General features: G+C 50.8%; 1 protein-coding gene across 1 annotated transcript; it reads left to right on the forward strand.

The window, feature by feature from the left end:
* Positions 1–1,659: 1,659 nt before the first annotated feature.
* Positions 1,660–16,261, forward strand: PTGER4 (prostaglandin E receptor 4). The gene is made up of 3 exons (XM_060190983.1): positions 1,660–1,869; positions 2,294–3,215; positions 13,991–16,261. The coding sequence occupies exons 2-3, from the start codon at positions 2,340–2,342 to the stop codon at positions 14,582–14,584; spliced, it is 1,470 nt and encodes a 489-aa protein (XP_060046966.1). The 5' UTR covers positions 1,660–1,869; positions 2,294–2,339; the 3' UTR covers positions 14,585–16,261.
* The last annotated feature ends 2,323 nt before the right edge of the window (positions 16,262–18,584 follow it).

Genomic DNA, 18,584 nt, shown 5'->3' on the forward strand with positions numbered 1-18,584 from the left:
TGGGTGGGATGTGCAGATACCTATCTTGGGGAGATAAAAAACTGCACCCCTGTGACAGCTGTCTTGTCAGTCACTAGCTCCCTCACTATAAAGTGATGGGGGGGGGGATAAAAAGTGGGATGGGGCCGGGCGGTGTCACACAGGGTTAAGCGCACATAGCACGCAGCACAAGGTCCCGAGCAACGATCCCGGTGCGAGCCCTGGCTCCCCACCTGCAGGAGGAGGGGGTCGCGCCACAAGCGGTGAAGCAGGCCTGCAGGTGTCTCTCTTTCTCTCCCCTTCTCTACCTGTCCCTCCCCTTTCAATTTCTCTCTGTCCTACCCAATAAAATGGAAAAAATGGCCTCCGGTGCCGGTACCTAGTCCCAGCGATAACCCTGGAGGCGGAAAAAAAAAAAAAAAAAAGTGGGCTGCGGGTGGTGGCGCACCTGGTTGAGCGCACGTGTCACAATATGTAAGGACCCAGGGTCGAGCCTCCGGTCCCCACCTGCAGGGGAAAAGCCTTGCGAGTGGTGAAGCAGGGCTGCAGGGGTCTCTGTCTCCCCCTTCCCTCTCCATTGCTGAGGGCCTCTATCCAATAAATAAGTACAGATCATTTCTAAAATGTTTTTTCAAAGTTAAAAAGGTGTCCAGTGTGTCCACACAGAGGCAAGAAGAGAAGCTGCGTCTAGTCGTTCGTACAGGGCTCAGCAGTTAGGTGTCTGCGGTTAGAGACCCACTCGTCCCTTCCCGCCGCCACGCGCTCGCTCTCCAGGGCCTCCGCCACCAAACTGTCGCCTTGCTGGGAGGGGGAACTTCTGGTTATTTCCCCGCCCTCCCCGGCCGCCCTCCCCGGCCGCGCTCCCCAGGTCTGACCCGGGCACGCGCGCGCCCCGACTTCTCCCAGGCTCTGCACCCGGGTCTGAGCCCCAAGGCACCGCCTCGCTTCACCCCTGCACGGGCGGCGGCGACCCGGGGGGAGAGCCGGACCAGCCGCCTCCGGGGACCCGCAGAGCTGCGGAGGTGCGGGCTGCGCGCCGCCCACCTGCGTGTCCGGGGGGCGCCCGGGCTCCCCAGCGTCCTCGCCCACCTGCGCCTCTGGGGGTCGGACTGCAGCTCCGCCACCCCGGGAAAGTCTTGGGGAGACGCCCCGGGCTCGGAGGGGCCCCCAGAGCCCCGCGCCCCGCGCTGCCCGGCCGCCCCGGTTCCGCGCTCTGCCCGCAGCTGCCCAGCCGCCAGGGCGCACCGCCCCTTCCCGCCCGGCCGGTGAGAGCCCCGCCCCCCGCCCGCCCGGCCAATGGGAGCGCCGCCCCCTCCCGCCCAGCCAATGGGCGTCTTGGCCGCGCGCCGAGGCCCCGCCTCCGCCGGGGAAACTCGCCGCCGGGGAAAAGTTGGTGCAGAAGCCGGCGGGGCGGGATTGCGGCGGGAGCCGGGTACCCGCGAGGAAGATGAGCGGCCCCGGGTCCGAGCCTCCGGCCGAGCGGACGTCAAGCCGCCTCCAGGGTCCCAGCAGCGGGCTGGGCGCCGGCCGCCGACTGCGATAGCTGCCCGCGCTGGGGAGGCGGGTGGTCCGAGCCCGGGGTCCGGCCGCACCTGAGCGCCCCGAGCGCACCGCCGCCCGCGGGGGTCTGTGCCCCGCAGACCTTCGCCCCCGAGCGGCGAGCGGCGAGCGGCCAGCTCCCACGGACCCGCCCGGCGGCCCTGCCAGCCCGCCCCACCACCCCCCGCGCCCCCAGATTGGCAGCCACCGAGAGGCGCGTCTCCGAAGGCCGAGGCTTGGCAGCCGGGGAGGAGACACGGAGGGCCAGCTGGAGGCGAGCCCGGGCCCAGCCGGGGCTTGGTCCTGGGGTCTCGGTCCCGGTGGGCTTGCGAGGCCGCCGGCGCCCTGCAGGTGAGAAGGGCTGCGGGGGAGGCGGGGAGGGGCGGGGGGAAGGTCCGGGCCATGGGGTCGTCGCTTCCCCCAAACTGGCCGCCGGGGCTGCCCGAACTGGCTCGCAGTGCGCAGCGCCCTGCCCGAGAAGCGGGGCGGATGGCGGGTGGACGGGGGGGCTTCGGCCCGGGGCCGAGTCGCTCGTCTGGGCGCTGGAGCGGGGCGAGCGGAGGCCGAGGGGGGGACGAGGACGACCGATGACACGTAGTGCCCACGGCCGCCGAGCGGCGCTGCCCGCAGGGGCACCCGGGGCTTCCGCGGCGGAAGCCGGCAGAGGGCGACGGCGCGCGGGGTGCGGGGCCCCCCTCCGCCGCCCCCGGCCCGCGAGGGGCCCCGAGAGCCTCAGCCCGCCTCTCTGTCTCCCCTGCCGCCCGCCCGCCCGCAGACCCAGCCTCCCGCGCTCCCGAGGCCGCCTGCCGCCGCCCCCCAGCATGACCGCCCCGGGGACCAACGCGTCCACCTCCGCCCTCACCTCGGGCGGCATGAAAAGCCCGGTGACCATCCCGGCGGTGATGTTCGTCTTCGGCGTGGTGGGCAACCTGGTGGCCATCGTGGTGCTGTGCAAGTCGCGCAAGGAGCAGAAGGAGACCACCTTCTACACGCTGGTGTGCGGGCTGGCGGTCACCGACCTGCTGGGCACGCTGCTCGTCAGCCCGGTGACCATCGCCACGTACCTGCGCGGCCAGTGGCCCGGGGACGAGGCGCTGTGCGAGTACAGCACGTTCATCCTGCTCTTCTTCGGGCTGTCGGGGCTGAGCATCATCTGCGCCATGAGCATCGAGCGCTACCTGGCCATCAACCACGCCTACGTGTACAGCCACTACGTGGACCGGCGGCTGGCCGGCCTCACGCTCGGCGCCGTGTACGCGTCCAACGTGCTGTTCTGCGCGCTGCCCAACATGGGCCTGGGCCGCGCGCGCCGCCAGTACCCCGACACCTGGTGCTTCATCGACTGGACGTCCAACGTGACGGCGCACGCCGCCTTCTCCTACATGTACGCGGGCTTCAGCTCCTTCCTCATCCTCGCCACGGTGCTCTGCAACGTGCTGGTGTGCTGCGCGCTGCTCCGCATGCACCGCCAGTTCGTGCGCCGCACCTCGCTGGGCACCGAGCACCAGCACCCCGCCGCCGCCCTGGCCGCGCCCGCCCGCCGCGGCTCCCCGGCCGCCGCCTCCCCCGCGCCGCCCCGCCTGGCCGACCCGCGGCGCCGCCGGAGCTTCCGCCGCATCGCGGGCGCCGAGATCCAGATGTTCATCCTGCTGGTCGCCACGTCGCTCGTGGTGCTCATCTGCTCCATCCCGCTCGTGGTGAGTCCCCGCGCCCGCCCGGGGTGCTGCTTCCCAGTCCCGCCGGGGTCCCGGGAGGGAGCCGCGGCCCCTGCTCCCGCTCCCTGCTCCCTCCTTCTCCTTCTCCCTCTCCCTCCTCCCTCCCTCTCCCTCCTTCTTCCTCTCCCTCCTTCTTCCTTCTCCTTCTCCCTCCTCCCTCCCTCTCCCTCTCCCTCCTTCTTCCTTCTCCCTCTCCCTCCTCCCTCTCCCTTCTCCCTCTCGCTTCTCTCTTCTCCCTCCCTCTCCCTTCTGCCTCCCTCTCCCTCCTCCCTCTCCCTCCTCCCTCTCCCTTCTCCCTCTCCCTTCTCCCTCTCCCTTCTCCCTCTCGCTTCTCTCTTCTCCCTCCCTCTCCCTTCTGCCTCCCTCTCCCTCCTCCCTCTCCCTTCTCCCTCTCCCTTCTCCCTCTCCCTTCTCCCTTCTCCCTCCCTCTCCCTCCTCCCTCTCCCTCCTCCCTTCTCCATCTCCCTCTCCCTTCTACTTTCTCCCTCCTCCCTCTCTCTCCCTCTCTCCTCCCTCTCTCCCTCTCTCCTCCCTCTCTCCCTCTCTCTCCCTCTCTCCCTCTCTCTCCCTCTCTCTCCTTCTCTCTCCCTCTCTCTCCTTTCTCCCTCTCTCTCCCTCTCCCACTATATTTATGGGTTATTGGATAGCGACAGAGAAAAACTGAGATGGGAGGAAGAGAGAGACACCTGCAGCCCGGCTTCACCACTCTTGGGCCTTGAACACGAGTCCTTGTGCTCTGTCATATGAGCGCTTAGCCAGTGTGCCACCGCCAGCCCCCTCCTCTCCTCTCCTCTCCTAGGGCAGCCCCCTTGCTCTTTTCTGGCTTTGAGCCTTCCGGGAACCTTCCTGCCCTCAGCTCTGGTTAGCGGAGGCAGAGGGTGGGGACCCCTGTGGTGGCTTCACTCTGCCTTCCTCACAGAGGGCAGAATCCTGAAAGGCAAGGCTGGGGTGCTGTGGGTCACTCGGGGCCATGTGGGGCTCTGGGTGTTTAACCTAAGCAGTTGTTGTCACAGTATTTTAGGGCTAGGAGAGATATATGGTGGGAGCTTTATAGTCTAGTCTACAGGCGTGATGTGAAGAAAGAAAGAAAGAAAGAAAGAAAGAAAGAAAGAGAGAAAGAGACCTTACAAGCTGGATGTCCTGCTCAGTTTCAGTGCCCGGGGAACATCTCAGGGCACACATCCTGCCCAGGGTTCACTTCCTGCCCAGGGCCTGGCCCAGACTCAGCTTCCTCCATTGTCTCCTGTGAAAGCTGGCAGACATACTTGCAGTGTTGGCTTTGAATTCCCAGGGCCATCCCAGAGAGACTCGGTTTTGAGATGGACTTTGTTCCGGTGTCACACCAGCCCCAGGCAGCTTGTGTTAGTGGAACTCAGGTTCATCTGGCTGCTGCCCTGACTTGTGTGACATTCATGCCTCTGACTTGGCCTTTGTGACAGTCTGTGTTTGAGTCTGAGTACACGTCTACACGTCTTATCTTCAGGACGGCACCTTCTTCAACACCACCATTGCGGGGACTTTTTAACTAGTGCAAGTTGTGTGGCCTGGGAGGTGGTGCAGGGGCTAAAATGTTGGGCCCTGGAGCATGAGGTTTCAAGTTTGAACCCTGGTAATGCCCGTGCCAGAGTGATACTCTGGTTGTCTTTGGCTCTCTCTTTTCTCATTAGTGAATCTTCTGAAAATAAAACTATTCTATGAGAAGCAGAAAAGCTAAAAAAAAAAAAAAAGAAAGAAAGACCTGTGGAATGCACCAGAAGCCAATGAGCTGTTGAAACTGGGAGTTTTCTCTCAAAAGCAATGAGATTCAGGCGCTCTGGCCGTCTCCCAACAGGCTGCAGTCCCAGAGATTTTAATATCAATTCAGAAAGAGATGACGTTTCCTTCTCATGCACACTGGGAACAAGAGGAAAAGCTTCTTTCTTTCTTTCTATCTTTCTTTTTTTTTTGTGATACTAGGGGTCTTTCTCTAATCTCTGACAGAAGTGTCTGTGACTGGAAGGGACTCAAAGACAGCTAGAAGCCAACATACAGTAGTGGCCTCTTGTCAATTTATATAAACAGAAGTAAATATAATTGCTCAGAAGGGCCTCCGAATGCTTCCAGGATGTGATATAATTTACAGAGTCAAGTTACACTCAAGGCACATAAATAAATGTTAGTGTCTGAGATGGCTACTAAGAATGAAGTGGGGTTCTGGGAGAAGCAGCAGCTCCTGCTGAGGCTCCCTTCTCTGGTCGCCCCGTTAGGTTTTACACACCAGTAAATGGCAGTACGAGTGCTTGGTGTTCACATCACTTCCACTTGAAGGAACTGAGAAACCAGAGCTCAGACGTTAGCAGCACGACATCCTTTGTAGATGTGCTTGGCTGAGGAGCAGGGCTGCTGACTGCGGAGGGGCTGACTTGCTTTCGGCCAGCACCAGCCCAGAGGCAGTAGCGGCCTGAAGCATGAGAGCTGGCCTTGTGAAGGGCCCGGGAAAGCGAGACTGCCCACAGAGCTTTTGAAGTCACAGGGGAGAAGTTGCGGGAGAGATATTTTAACTAGCAAATAAAGACGGTAACATGTAGCAGATCATTATGTAATTTTACTCTGAAAATCGAAAACTGGCTCCGCGCAGAAGTAATCCCAGTGTTAAGCACTTACACAGCTTTGTAAGTAATAAGGAATTTATAACGATGGCCTCAGTCTTTAGCATTTAATCCTAAACTACCAAAATCTACACACCCACTCAGAATCTAGCAGCTATGGAAATAATTTGAGAGAAACATCCACAGCTACTGCCTCCCTTGACTTGAACTTTTGCAGCTTTCTTGAGTTTTGTGTGTTTCTCATATTCACATTGTAACTGAAGTCCAAAGTCCTGGACTCTCTGACATTTAAAATAATTGCACCTAGCCTCCATTCCAAGGATAGACATAAAGCAACTGTTTCAACTTTTATCAAACCAAGTTGGTTGGCAGTCCTAGCTGAAGAAAACACCACCCTTCAAATCCGTTTCAGTGCTCTACAAAAAGTAATCAAGCAAGTGTAGCATTTTGGGGATTTCAGAAAATTTTACAAAATAGATAAGGAAAACAGGTGGAAAGCTTCCAAGGACTGCTCTAGATTTTCTCTGTTGAACACCAGTGAAGAGAAAAACAAACAAGCAAAAAAAAAAACAACAGTGACTCTTACAGGATAGTTGATACTGAGTTTAATAGGAAAAGCCACGTTTAATTTATCAGAGTTTATATATTTACATCCCAAGAAGAGCTCATCTTGACATGGAAATTTGAAAAAGATGAGGTGGGAAATGAGTTATGGATATGAGGAGCTATGCTGAAGCTGCAAGTTTTTCTGAAGTAAGTAGGCCTCATCAGTGAGGGTTTCAGACAGTCTGTAAGGAGCTTCACGTGGTGCAGTTTACTGAGAAGTTGGCTCTTGTCATTTGTTTATTCTTCTATTTAGGACCAACTGCTGATGTTCATTTTGGGTATTTTTTCTTTTGTTTTGTTTTGTTTCTTTGTTTTTTTTTTTTTTTCTTAACACAGAAGCAGCTGATGAAAGTGTGCTTGAGATAAATATGTAAATGATTGAATTATTTAAGATTAGACAAGCAGAACAGTCTCAGAGTTCTCAGAGGTAGACTTTGTAGCTCCATCAAACCCGCATGCCTGATTTTGCCATCACTAATGTTAAGGTAGCAATGGCGGGAAGGGAGATATAGCATAATAGTTAGGCAAAAAATATACTCTTCTGCCTGAGGTTCTGAAGCCAGGGTTCAGTCCCATGTATCACCATAAGCTAGAGCTGAGCAATGCTCTAGTGAGAGAGAGACAGACAGACAGACAGACAGACAAGGAAGGAAGAGGAAAGGAAAGGAGCTATAATCATATTTTTACCTCAGGGCTAAACAATTACACTGTAGGGTTTGGAAAGGCATTTTTCCCCATGTACAGGAAGCCACAGTCAAATGTATTGCTAGTTCCTTCTATTTTCTCCCTTACTCAGAAATAGCAAATATTTATCTCTGCTGCAGATGGCATAGCCAATTGGACTCATCTTCTGACTTAGAGATCCTAAAACTAAGATCGGTAGGAAAATAACTTCCTGTGAGTTTTCCTTTGGCTGTTTACTATAAGCTACTTGGCTTTGTAAAGCCTCTACCAACATTTATTTGATCAGCAAAATTGTATTTGTTAGGGCAGAGGTAAACTATTAAGTAGATACTTTTGTAAGTAAACTCCTGGGAATGGAATGATGCAATTAATGGGATTTCAGATGCATAGAAATTAACCTCTAAAATATAAGATGGATGCCATAAATATGGATACATAACAGCAAAAAAAAAAAAAACACTTAAGGATCTAATTATTATTCAAAGAAAGAAAGAAAAGAAAAGAAAAGAAAAGGCTGCAGAAAGCCAGACTTTCACACATCCAACCTCGAAGAAAGCTTTCTCAGGAGAATGTTAGCCTTGATGGAATTTTCACTCTTTCTTTTCCACTATTTCTTTCACTGCAGATGAAGTATTTCTGAGTGTATTCCACAACTTCTGGAGGTATCTGAGGGCAAATCTTAGTTTAGTCTCCTTTTCAATGTACTTTATTTACCTGCCAAGCTTCACTTTACTGAAACGTCAGCTTTAAGATATCTGCCCCCCAGCCAAAGTGATTCCTGTAATCGCCTAGTAGAAGATTAAAAATTAGAGTTTTAAGAAAATGCTACAGAAATACATTTTTTTGAAGTAGAGACTGAGCTTTAGAGGTTGACTCCTTTGCCTGCAATACAGGAAGACTTAGTGATCTGGAGGAAAGAGATTTCAGGTGTGTGACACCAGCACCCAAGCAAGAGCTCTCTCTACTGTTCAGGGTTTTTTAGAAAGTTTCTAAAATTAAAATTTTAAGTTTTTGTAAGAAAAAAAAGTAGTGTTGTGTGCTGGGGGCATAACCAGTAGCACCCCACCCCCCCAACTCAAGTCCTGTTGCAGGATCTTGCCATTTCTTGGAAAGCATTTCTACTTTGCTGGTGAGTTGAAAAAGCTTTTTTTCTTTTTTTTTTTTTGGTCAGGCATTCCTTGCCAACAGGTTACTCGTAAGTAGGAAGTGCATGGTTTTAACCCTGTATCATTAACTATCACTCAGAACCCCCTCTAGCAGTGGTTTCAAATATGTGTGCATGTTCCACAGTGACTATTCATATAGTCCACATGTGGGTTACTGGACTCCAAACAGTCAGCATGGATGTCGCGAGAGAAACACTGTACTGAGGCGCTTTCATAGTTTATGTAAGACATGAGCCATCAGAAGCGGAACCGGAACTGGAACAGAAAGAAGTGCCTTTTACTGTGGGCGTCTGTCTCTATAACATATAGTCTCCTCTATGGCTTTCTGGTTATCATTTCTCTCTCTGAACTTACCTCGTTTTTCTCCAGGTAACGTTTCAGTGTTCCTGAACTCTAGTTGCTAGGTGTGTTCCGGAAGTTTGGAGTGCTGAATGTATCCCACTGTGAAGTTTGTAATTTTTTTATATTTATTTTATTTATTCCCTTTTGTTGCCCTTGTTGTTTTATTGTTGTAGTTATTATTGATGTCATTGTTGTTGGATAGGACAGAGAGAAATGGAGAGAGGAGGGGAAGACAGAGAGGAGGAGAGAAAGATAGACACCTGCAGACCTGCTTCACCGCCCGTGAAGCGACTCCCCTGCAGGTGGGGAGCCGGGGTTCGAACCGGGATCCTCATGCCGGTCCTTGTGCTTTGCGCCACCTGCGCTTAACCCGCTGCACTACATACAGCCCGACTCCCCCACTGTGAAGTTTAGAGTGCTGAATGTATCCCACTATGAACCATGAGACAAGCAGAAATCTGCCGCTACTTTTGCAAGTAGAGGGAAACCTTTAGATTGTTTATGTTGGATAAATTCTTCCCAGGTCCTGCACACACACACACACACACACACACACCACTGGTCCTGCTTCTGTTTCACCAGCGAGCAACTCAGTTAGCTTTTAAAGTGAGTAGAGACTGTTGTATTCAAACCCAAGCACTATAACAGCAGGAAGAGCTCCACAGTGGTGTGGTCTCTCTCCCTTAAGAGAAAAAACAAGTACATGGAACTTTTGTCCCCTTCCTTTTTTTTTTTAACTCTTTCTTTTTAAATTATCTTTATTTATTGCATAGAGACAGCCAGAAATTGAGAGAATCGGGGAGATAGAGAGGGAAAGAGACAGAGAGACACCAGCAACACTGCTTCATCACTCACGAAGCTTTTCCCCTGCAGGTGGGGACGGGGGGGGGGGGGGGCTTGAACCTGGGTCCTTGTGCCCTGTGACATGTGTGCTCAACCAGGTGCGTCACCACTGGCCCATCTTCCTTTTTATTTATTTATTTTTTTATTTCTGCTTGTAGCACATCTCCAGTAAAAATATGCTGCAAAGGAAAACTCGGGTGCCTTTTGTTTGTTGGTTTGTTTAACCAATACACTGCACAGCTGTGGGCTATAGTGCGCCAGGGAATTGAACCTGGGTCTTCAGAGCCTCAGACATGAACATTGTTTGCATAACCATTATGCAATGTCCCCTCCCCCCAATAATTCGAGCAAGCTTTGAGAATTTTCAGACTTATATTTGAGATCTTACTCCTCAGGCTCGTTTGTTTTCGCTATTCTGTGAGCTCCCCTTGACATTAGACGGGGTTCCATGGCCAGGATCAGAGGTTTGCATTAAGCTCCCCTCCACCCCACCCCTTCCCCAATCACAGGACTCTTAAATAAAAGGGCTTTCTTTCAGTTCCTTGTACAGTCAAAATTCATTGCACCAGCCGGTGAAGTGAGTCTTTCCTGACCCCCTCCCTTTTTTTTTTTTTTACCACACTCCGACCTTTCTAAAAGGTAAGAGAAATTAAATGCCAGCTAGCAATACAATCCTTGAAGTAGCTCTTGTAGTCATTTTATCTGTTCAGAATCTTTCCTCCTTTACTGTAACAGCCACTCCTTTGAGGTAGATATGGGAGAAGCCATCAGCAACAAAGTGTTTCAGTATGAAAGAGAGAAAAAAAATGCAAAGTACAAAATTAGTCAAAGTTCCTTTCTGTGTGGAAAGCTTCTTCTGATGGGCCCCAACACTCCCAGGTGGAGCAACACTGCCACCTAGAGGCTAGAAGTATCAAGTACACAGCACCCTGTGTGGGTCATCTCGGCTTACTACAATTCCAAACTTTTTTTTTCTCACCTCCGGGGTTATTGCTGGGCTCGGTGCCTGTACCAGGAATCCACTGCTCCTGGAGGCCACCTTTTCCCTTTTGTTGCCCTTGTTGTCTTATTGTTGTTGTTGGATAGGACAGAGAGAAATGGAGAGAGGAGGGGAAGACAGAGAGGGGGAGAGAAAGACAGACACCTGCAGACCTGCTTCACCGCCTGGGAAGCGACTCCCCTGCAGGTGGGGAGCCGGGGGCTCGAACCAGGATCCTTAACGCCAGTCCCTGCGCTTTGTGCCACATGCGCTTAACCGCTGTGCTACCTCCCGACCCCCCACCCCCAACCTTTCTTTTAACCCGGAGAAACGCGTTGGGTTTGAATAGAATACATACCTTGTGCTTTTTACCAATAAATCCATCATCAGAAAAATCTAATTTGGTAAAGGAAAAGCAGGTTGATAGATAGATAGATAGATAGATAGATAGAGCTTCACCACAGTTGGAGCCGTCTCTCCGCTTTCGTCTGTGAGAGCTCCAGGGTTATAATCCCTTGTCTAAAGCAATGGGAGTCAAATACGTTTCAAACTTTAGAATATTTTGAATTTTAGAGAAAGTAATTTAGTAACGACGGCATCAATAACAACAATAATAACCACAACAATGATGAAAGAAAAGGGAAAAAAGCCTCCAGGAGCAGTGGATTCGTAGTGCAGGCACCGAGCCCCAGTGATGACCCTGGAGGCAAAAAAAGGAAAGACAAGTATCAGCCCATATCAGTGACACTGGGAAAACTACGAGGTTCTTTTTTCTTTTCTTTTTTTTTTTCTTTTTTTTAACCAGAGCATTGCTCAGCTCTGGCTTATGGTGTTGCAGGAAATTGAACCTGGGAATTCAGAGCCTCAGGCACGAGAGTCTGTTTGCAAAACCATTATACTGGTTCTTTCCAGTGGAGAGGATGGAGACACAGAACTCTGGTAGTGGGAACCATACAGAATTATACCCTTGTTATCTTGTATTTTGTAAATCAATATTAAATCACTAATAAAAAAAAAACCCTTCATTTTATAAAAGGAAATATTATGCCCTTCCTTCCAGAGCTAGAAAACCCCCAGTCAGCCATGAGAGCTCAGAACCAGCATCATTCTGCAGGGAGCATCTCCTGACCTTGTTCCCTCCCTCCTGACCTGGATTCCTGGGTGCCCCATGCCCACCTCTGTCTCATGCCACCCGTCTCCATTTCTTCCAAGTGCCCTGCAACTAACTTGATCCAGCTTCTCCCCTCTGCCTTCTGGCAACGGGCGCTCCTTAGCACAGCATTTCTGTTCCCAGAAACCTGGTCACAGCACCCAGGGGACAATAAGTATTCGCTGTTAAACAATTGAATGTGTGAAGGAGCTTGAATAAGCGATTAGAGTACATGTAAAAGTTTAACCGTCCAGAAATAAGTTTCCAGAGTAGCATATTGTTGAGGTTTCCTTGTGCTTGCTTCTGCACCAGACCGAGCCTGCTGGGGGCTCCCAGCCACGTCCCTGAGACGGCAGTAGAAGGAGCCGGCATCTCGGCTGTCTGGCTCGGATGTTCCGTGGAGAGAAGGCAGGCTGGGTTCTGGCTGGTGTTTCAGGGTGGGCGCCATGAGCGGCAGCTTCTGGGCAAAGTGGCACTCTCACACAGCCGAGGGCCGCTGGGCTTCTGTAGCTGAGTAGCATAATCAGCTGCTTCTTAGCAATAATCTAAAAAAGCAAAGAAAGAATCTGGTGGAATGTTGGTTGGAAAGGTGGTGGAACGGTCTGTGTGACACAGTGATCTGGTGAGAAACGCAGTGAGAGGAGAAGGCTTTTGAAGGAAGAATTGCGAACACTAAATGATTATTTGTTTTACTATCTTATTTATTTATTACTGGGTAGAGACTTAGAGAAATTGAGAAGAGGGGGGAGAGAGGGAAAGAAGGGCCAGGTGGTGGCACACCTGGTTGAGAGCACATGTTAAAATGCCAAGGACCCAGGTTCAAGCCCGCTGGTCCCCATCTGCAGGGGAAAGGCTTTGTGAGTGATGAAGCAGGGCTGCAGGTGTCTCTCTGTCTCTCTATCACCCCCTCCCCTCTTGATTTCTGGCTATCTCTATGCACTAAATAAATAAAGATAATAATAAAATAGAATTTTTTAAAAAGGGGGAAAGAGACAGAGACACCTGCAGCTCTGCTTCACTCGTGACGCTTTCCCCCTGCAGGTGGGGACCAGGGGCTTGAACCTGGGTCCTTGTGCTCTGTGATGTGTGCGCACGACCAAGTGCACCACTGCTTTGCGCCAACACTGAATGATTATATAATAACGGGGGACCAGGATCAGAGAGAAAAATAAAAGCTTGTCTCTGTTCATTCAGACTAACTAAGGACTCTGATACTCTGATTTTGGCTTAAAAATTTCCAGTATATTCAGTTTTCTTACTCTAAAAAGAAAAAGACTGGCTGGATTTTTGTAGTAGTAGTAGTAGTAGTAAATGGCTAGTCAGGTCAGTGGACTTACAAGACCTGTTTCATGTGGTCTGGGAGGTGGTGCAGTGATAAAGCACTGGTCTCTCAAGCATGAGGTCCTGAGTTCGATCCCTGGCAGCACATGGACCAGAGTGATGTCTGGTTCTTTCTCTCTCTCTTCCTACTTTCTTACTAATCAATAAATAAAGTACTTTTAAAAAATGGGATTCACTTAAGTATGTCAGATAGCAACTGGAATAAAGGAAGTCAGTGGGTGCTGGGGAGGGAAGGCACTTCCGTAGGATGACAGGCCTAAACACACCCCCTGAAATCAGCTTAATCAAATATGGCTCCAGGGAATTTTCTGTATATGATGCCTGTACACAGACTACTTTCTTTTTAAATATTCTATTTATTTATTTTAATGAGAGATACAGAGAGGAGAGAGAGACCAGAGCACTGCTCAGCTCTGGCTTATGGTGGTGCTGGGGATTGAACCTGAGCCTGAGGCATGAAAGTCTCTTTGCATAACCATCATGCTGTCTCCCCAGCCCCAGACTACTTTTTTTTTTTTTTTTACTTACCATCCTTAGTCTTGGGAAGGTATTCATAAGATCGTGAGAAAAAAATAAAGTTATACTAACTCAAAATATAATTGAAAAAAACTTCTTTGCCTGTGACTCTGAAATCCTAGGTCGTCACCTGTACCACCATAAGCCGGAACTGAGCAGTGCTCTGGTTAAAAAAAAAAAATGAAATTAGGGGCCTAGAGTACCTGGTTAAACGCCCACGCGACAGTCCTCAAGGACCCGGGTTCAAGACCCTGGTCCCCACCTGCAGGGGGGCGGAAATCTTCACAAGTGGTGAAGCAGGGCTGCAGGTGTCTATCTCTTTCCTTCTCTACCTCCCTCTCTTTCAAATCTCTGTCAATAATAACCAAGATATCCTAAGTAATATAAATGGAGAATCGCATTCATCCGCGATACATATTCCGTCTGTGCGTAGCGTCGCACACCGGTGGCCCCTTCCTTAGCACTGGCAGCCGGGAGGTGAGGGCGGCTGCCCGGGAGCGCTGGGTCGCCCACGGCCCTGACTGCGTTGTGCCCCTGCCCAGGTGCGCGTGTTCATCAACCAGCTGTACCGGCCGCCTCTGGAAGAGGATGTCAGCAAAAACCCAGATCTGCAGGCCATCCGCATCGCCTCCGTGAACCCCATCCTGGACCCCTGGATCTACATCCTGCTGCGGAAGACGGTGCTCAGCAAGGCCATCGAGAAAGTCAAGTGTCTCTTCTGCCGCCTCGGAGGGTCCCATGGGGACCACCCGCCGCACTGCCTGGAGCCCCGCAGGACGTCCTCCGCCCTGTCCGGCCACTCGCGCTCCTTCCTCTCCCGGGAGCTCCCGGAGCTCAGCAGCACCTCGCAGACCCTCCTCTGCCTGTCTGATCTCAGCGACCACGGCCTCGGGGGCCAGAACCTGCTTCCCGGCGGGCCTGGCCTGGGCCAGGTGCAGACAGACAGTCTGTCTCTGTCTCTGAGGACTTTGCGGATATCGGAGACCTCGGACTCTTCGCAGGGCCGGGACTCTGAGAGAGTCTCACTGGTGGATGGGACTGGGGGGACCAGCCGGGCTGGGCCTGCTCCGAAGGGGAGCTCCCTGCAAGTCACTTTTCCCAACGAAGCTCTGGACTGCTCGGAAAAGTGTATATAAGGCTCCAGGATGGGGAATGCAGCCCTGCTTTCTGAAGCTGATAACCCCACCACACACACACACACACGCACACAGGCGCGCACACACGTACACTCACACAGGCACAGACACACACACAGGCACACACACAGGCACACAGGCATACACGTACACACACACAGGCACAGACACACGCACACACTCAGGCACACACACAGGCACAGACACACACACACACACACACTCAGGCACACACAGGCACACACATAGGCACAGACACACACACACGCACACACTCAGGCACACACAGGCACAGACACACGCACACACTCAGGCACACACATAGGCACAGACACACACACGCACACACTCAGGCACACGCAGAGGCACAGATGCACACACACATGCACAGACGCACACACACAGGCACAGACGCACACGTACACACCCCGTGCAGCAGACACGGGAATGAAGTGTGAGCTGGCTCAGAGGGCTCCTGTCATCTGGATTTTGGACTCCTTTGCAGACGCCCCGGTTGACTGACCTGAGTCCCAAGGGCTGAGGCTCTGTTGGCTGCCCCCTTGCTCTGTCTGAGTGTGGCCTGTGTGACTCACATTACAACTTGGCGACGGAGCAGAGCTTCTCTCCGTGTTTCTGCTTGATGAGGAGACGGTGTAGGTCTCTCTGTTTCCCTAACACCAGGGGCTGTGTGTCCGGCACACCACAAAATGGCCAGAGGGAGCGGGAGCGGGGCTCTCTCTCTCTCTAATCCGAATTAGGACTACCTAGTAGTGATTTAAAGTGTCTCACGAAAGCATGAAATGTGAATTTTATTGCTGTAAATATGATTTGAGGTTATTTAAAGTTTCTCTTCTCTGTGAGAAGGCTTGCTGTTAATACGAGGTATAATCAAAGTATGGTAATCGCACCCCCCATGTAAGTAACCAGTGAAAGTTACACACGTCTGATTTTTTTTTTTATAAAGAAGCTCAGACTAAAGTGTTGGAAGTTGCCAGTAAAACTGATATATCTATGAGATAGATAAAACCTGGTGAAAGAAGATTTCAGTGCTATGGAAAAAGTACGGAGCAACCGTATATAGGAGGTGACAGATACAGCCCAGAATTTTTAAAGGGTTTCCAAGCTACGCGTGATGATGCAGAGTGAAAATTTTGGTGGAGTCACATTTATTTACAGAAAACCGTAAATTTCAGGAGAACTTAGCTTAGTGGTGTTTTTTTTTTTTTCTTTCCACTAACTGGCACTTTTAAAAATGTAACATGAAATTTTAGAATCTTTTAATACCCGTAACTGGAGTGTACAATATAAACGTGAATGCCTCCACAGTGGTGCATAGTCTGTTTACAAAGGGATGGTCTAGCACTTCCTTTAAAACTGAAGGGGAAGGTAGACTGTGTCGTGAAAACAAAAAACGTGGAAGGGTTAAGCTTCCACAGATGTCGTAAGTCGAGCAAATGTACACAAAGCCCAGCCCGGCAGTACTGCCCACCCTGGAAGGCCCGTGCTCAAAGAAATGTTAAGCATGTTTGGTTGCTCGAAGTGTTTCCGTGAATTGCTTGGCTGTACTTAAGTTCTGAGCCTGACGGTGGCATGGTTTTAAGAAGCAGTTGTACCAACTGAAATTATTTTGAAGACTATAAGTAAATAAAGGCACTCATTCTGAGTTCCATACCCGAAGCTTGGGAAACGTGTGTGATTTTTGTTTCAGATCATCTTCAGTATCCCTTAAATGTCTTAAATGTTTTGAAGTATGTGTCAAATTTACAGGAGACTTGTGGTAGTTTATCTAGCGTACTGAGAAAGAGGTGTCTGGGCTGGGGAGACAGCATTATGGTCATGCAAAAGACTCTCATGCCTGAGGTTCCAAAGTCCCAGGTTCAATCCCCAGTTCCACCATAAACCAGAGTTAGCATGCTCTGGTAGTTCTCTCTGTTTATCTTTCTCTCTGTGTCTCTCTGTCACGAAAAGCAAGCAAGAAAACAAAAAAATAATCTCTGAGAGAGCGAAAGAGAGAGAGAGAAAGGGGGCCTGGGGCTAAGGAAATATGCAAAGAGACTTTCATGCCTGAAGTTCTGAGGCCCCAGGTTCAATCCCCAGCACCACCACAAGCCAGAGCTTATGGTAAAAATAAATATCTAGGTATAAGGTGCAACTAACATCACCATGGTGGAATCAGTGGGAGAGACAATATTAAGAAATAAAGAGAGGGGAGTCGGGTGGTAGCACAGTGGGTTAAGCGCACGTGGCACAAAGCGCAAGGACCGGCGTAAGGATCCCAGTTCGAGCCCCCGGCTCCCCAGCTGCAGGGGAGTCGCTTCCCAGGCGGTGAAGCAGGTCTGCAGGTGTCTGTCTTTCTCTCCCCCTCTCTGTCTTCCCCTCCTCTCTCCGTTTCTCTCGGTCCTATCCAACAACAATGAATTCAATAATAACTACAACAGTAAAACAACAAGGGCAACAAAAGGGAATAATAAATATTTTTTTTTAATGACAGGTTCAGTCCCCTGCACCACCATAAACCAGAGCTGATCAGTGCTCTGGTAAAAAAAAAAAAAAAAAAAAGTAAAAAAATAAAAAATTTTAAAAAATGAAGTTAAAACTGTAAGATACCTAGCAGAGGGTGGGGTAGATAGCATAATGGTTCTGCCAAGGGACTCTTATGCCTGAGGTTCCAAAGTCCCAGGTTCAATCCCCTGCACCATAAGCCAGAGCTGAGCAGGGCTCTGGTAAAAAAAAAAAAAAAAAAAAAAACTAGCAGAAAATCTTTTAGATCTTGAAGTAAGCACTGAGTTCTTACCACATTAAAAGCATAAAAGAAAAACATAAAGTGGATTTTCAAATTTATTTATTTATTTATTTTTTGTACCAGAGCACTGTTCAACTGTGGCTTATGGTGGTGTAGGATATTGAACCTGGGACTTCGGAGCCTCAGGCATGAGAGTCTGTTTGCATAACCATTATGCTGTCTACCCTCCAAATTTTTTCATTTCTACACTTTGGTGGCCGCCTGTTGAGCCAAGGAACAGACAGCCCGGCCTGACCCTGGCCGGCTCGCCTTTTTGAGGCTGACTGCCTTGTCTGCAGCTCCCCGTCTAGCTGGAAGGCCTCATCTAGTCTCTGCGGGCAGGACACATGCCCCGAGGAGAACAGAACGCACAGTCCTAAACTCCTTTATCCTAAACCACTCCTCCTCGGAAGCTAGAGGGGACAAGGTCAACTTTCCTCTCTAGTGGCTCAAGTGGCACCACCGTGATGGGAAGGTGGCCCTGCCCGTCCCCTGCCTCCCAGCCAAGAGCAGGCCAGCACCGGCCGAACAACCAGCAGAGTCGAGTCAGTCCGATCGTGTGAGCTAACTTCTCTTCGTGTGTGGAAGCGTTGGCTACACAGCTTTTGGGAGGGCCTTTCTTCCCTAATGATTCACCGTTCCTTTGTCTCTTCTGCCACCTACCTGGACTTATGACTTCAGTGTGACAGGCAAAGGGACAGACCAACCTGGTCTGCCAATGTCAACGCAGAGGAAATCTGAAATTCTTGAGCTCAGCTCTGCATTCTCCCCCACACCACCCCCCCTTGGTCCTTTCTTGCCTCTTTCAGGATGGAGACTTAGAGCTTATTCCCAAACTAACTCCCAACGAGTCATCAGAAGCAGTGTGTCCTTAGTCCCAGATAAGGAGAAGATAACAGAGGGGTTATCCCCGAGGGTAAGCGCGTCCAAACTAATTGAAATTCTTCACTGAGAGCACCATTTCGAGAGTGCTTCATATGAGGAGGTGCTATTATATGAGGTGTTTAAACTATTTTATTGTATTTAAGAAATGAAATACGTCACTCTTTCCAAAAGCTAACAACACACACACACACACACACACACACACAAAACCCAAAAAAACAGGCAAAGCTTTACAATGCAGAAACTAGTTACTCCCCGAGTATATATGCGGTAAGAACCCATCACTCAAAAATCCCGTGTCAGCTGTGGCCAGCTCCATGCTCCAAGCCCAAG

This window comes from Erinaceus europaeus, chromosome 5 (genome assembly GCF_950295315.1).
Source record: "Erinaceus europaeus chromosome 5, mEriEur2.1, whole genome shotgun sequence".
In the NCBI taxonomy this organism is placed as follows: Eukaryota; Metazoa; Chordata; class Mammalia; order Eulipotyphla; family Erinaceidae; genus Erinaceus; species Erinaceus europaeus.

What these genes read in the sequence shown, in the direction of transcription:
- PTGER4 (XM_060190983.1), top strand. Translation starts at nt 2,340, where the DNA reads ATGACCGCCCCGGGGACCAACGCGTCCACCTCCGCCCTCACCTCGGGC. An exon ending in TCTGCTCCATCCCGCTCGTG is followed by an intron (nt 3,216 to 13,990) that starts GTGAGTCCCCGC and finishes GCCCCTGCCCAG; the next exon opens with GTGCGCGTGTTCATCAACCA.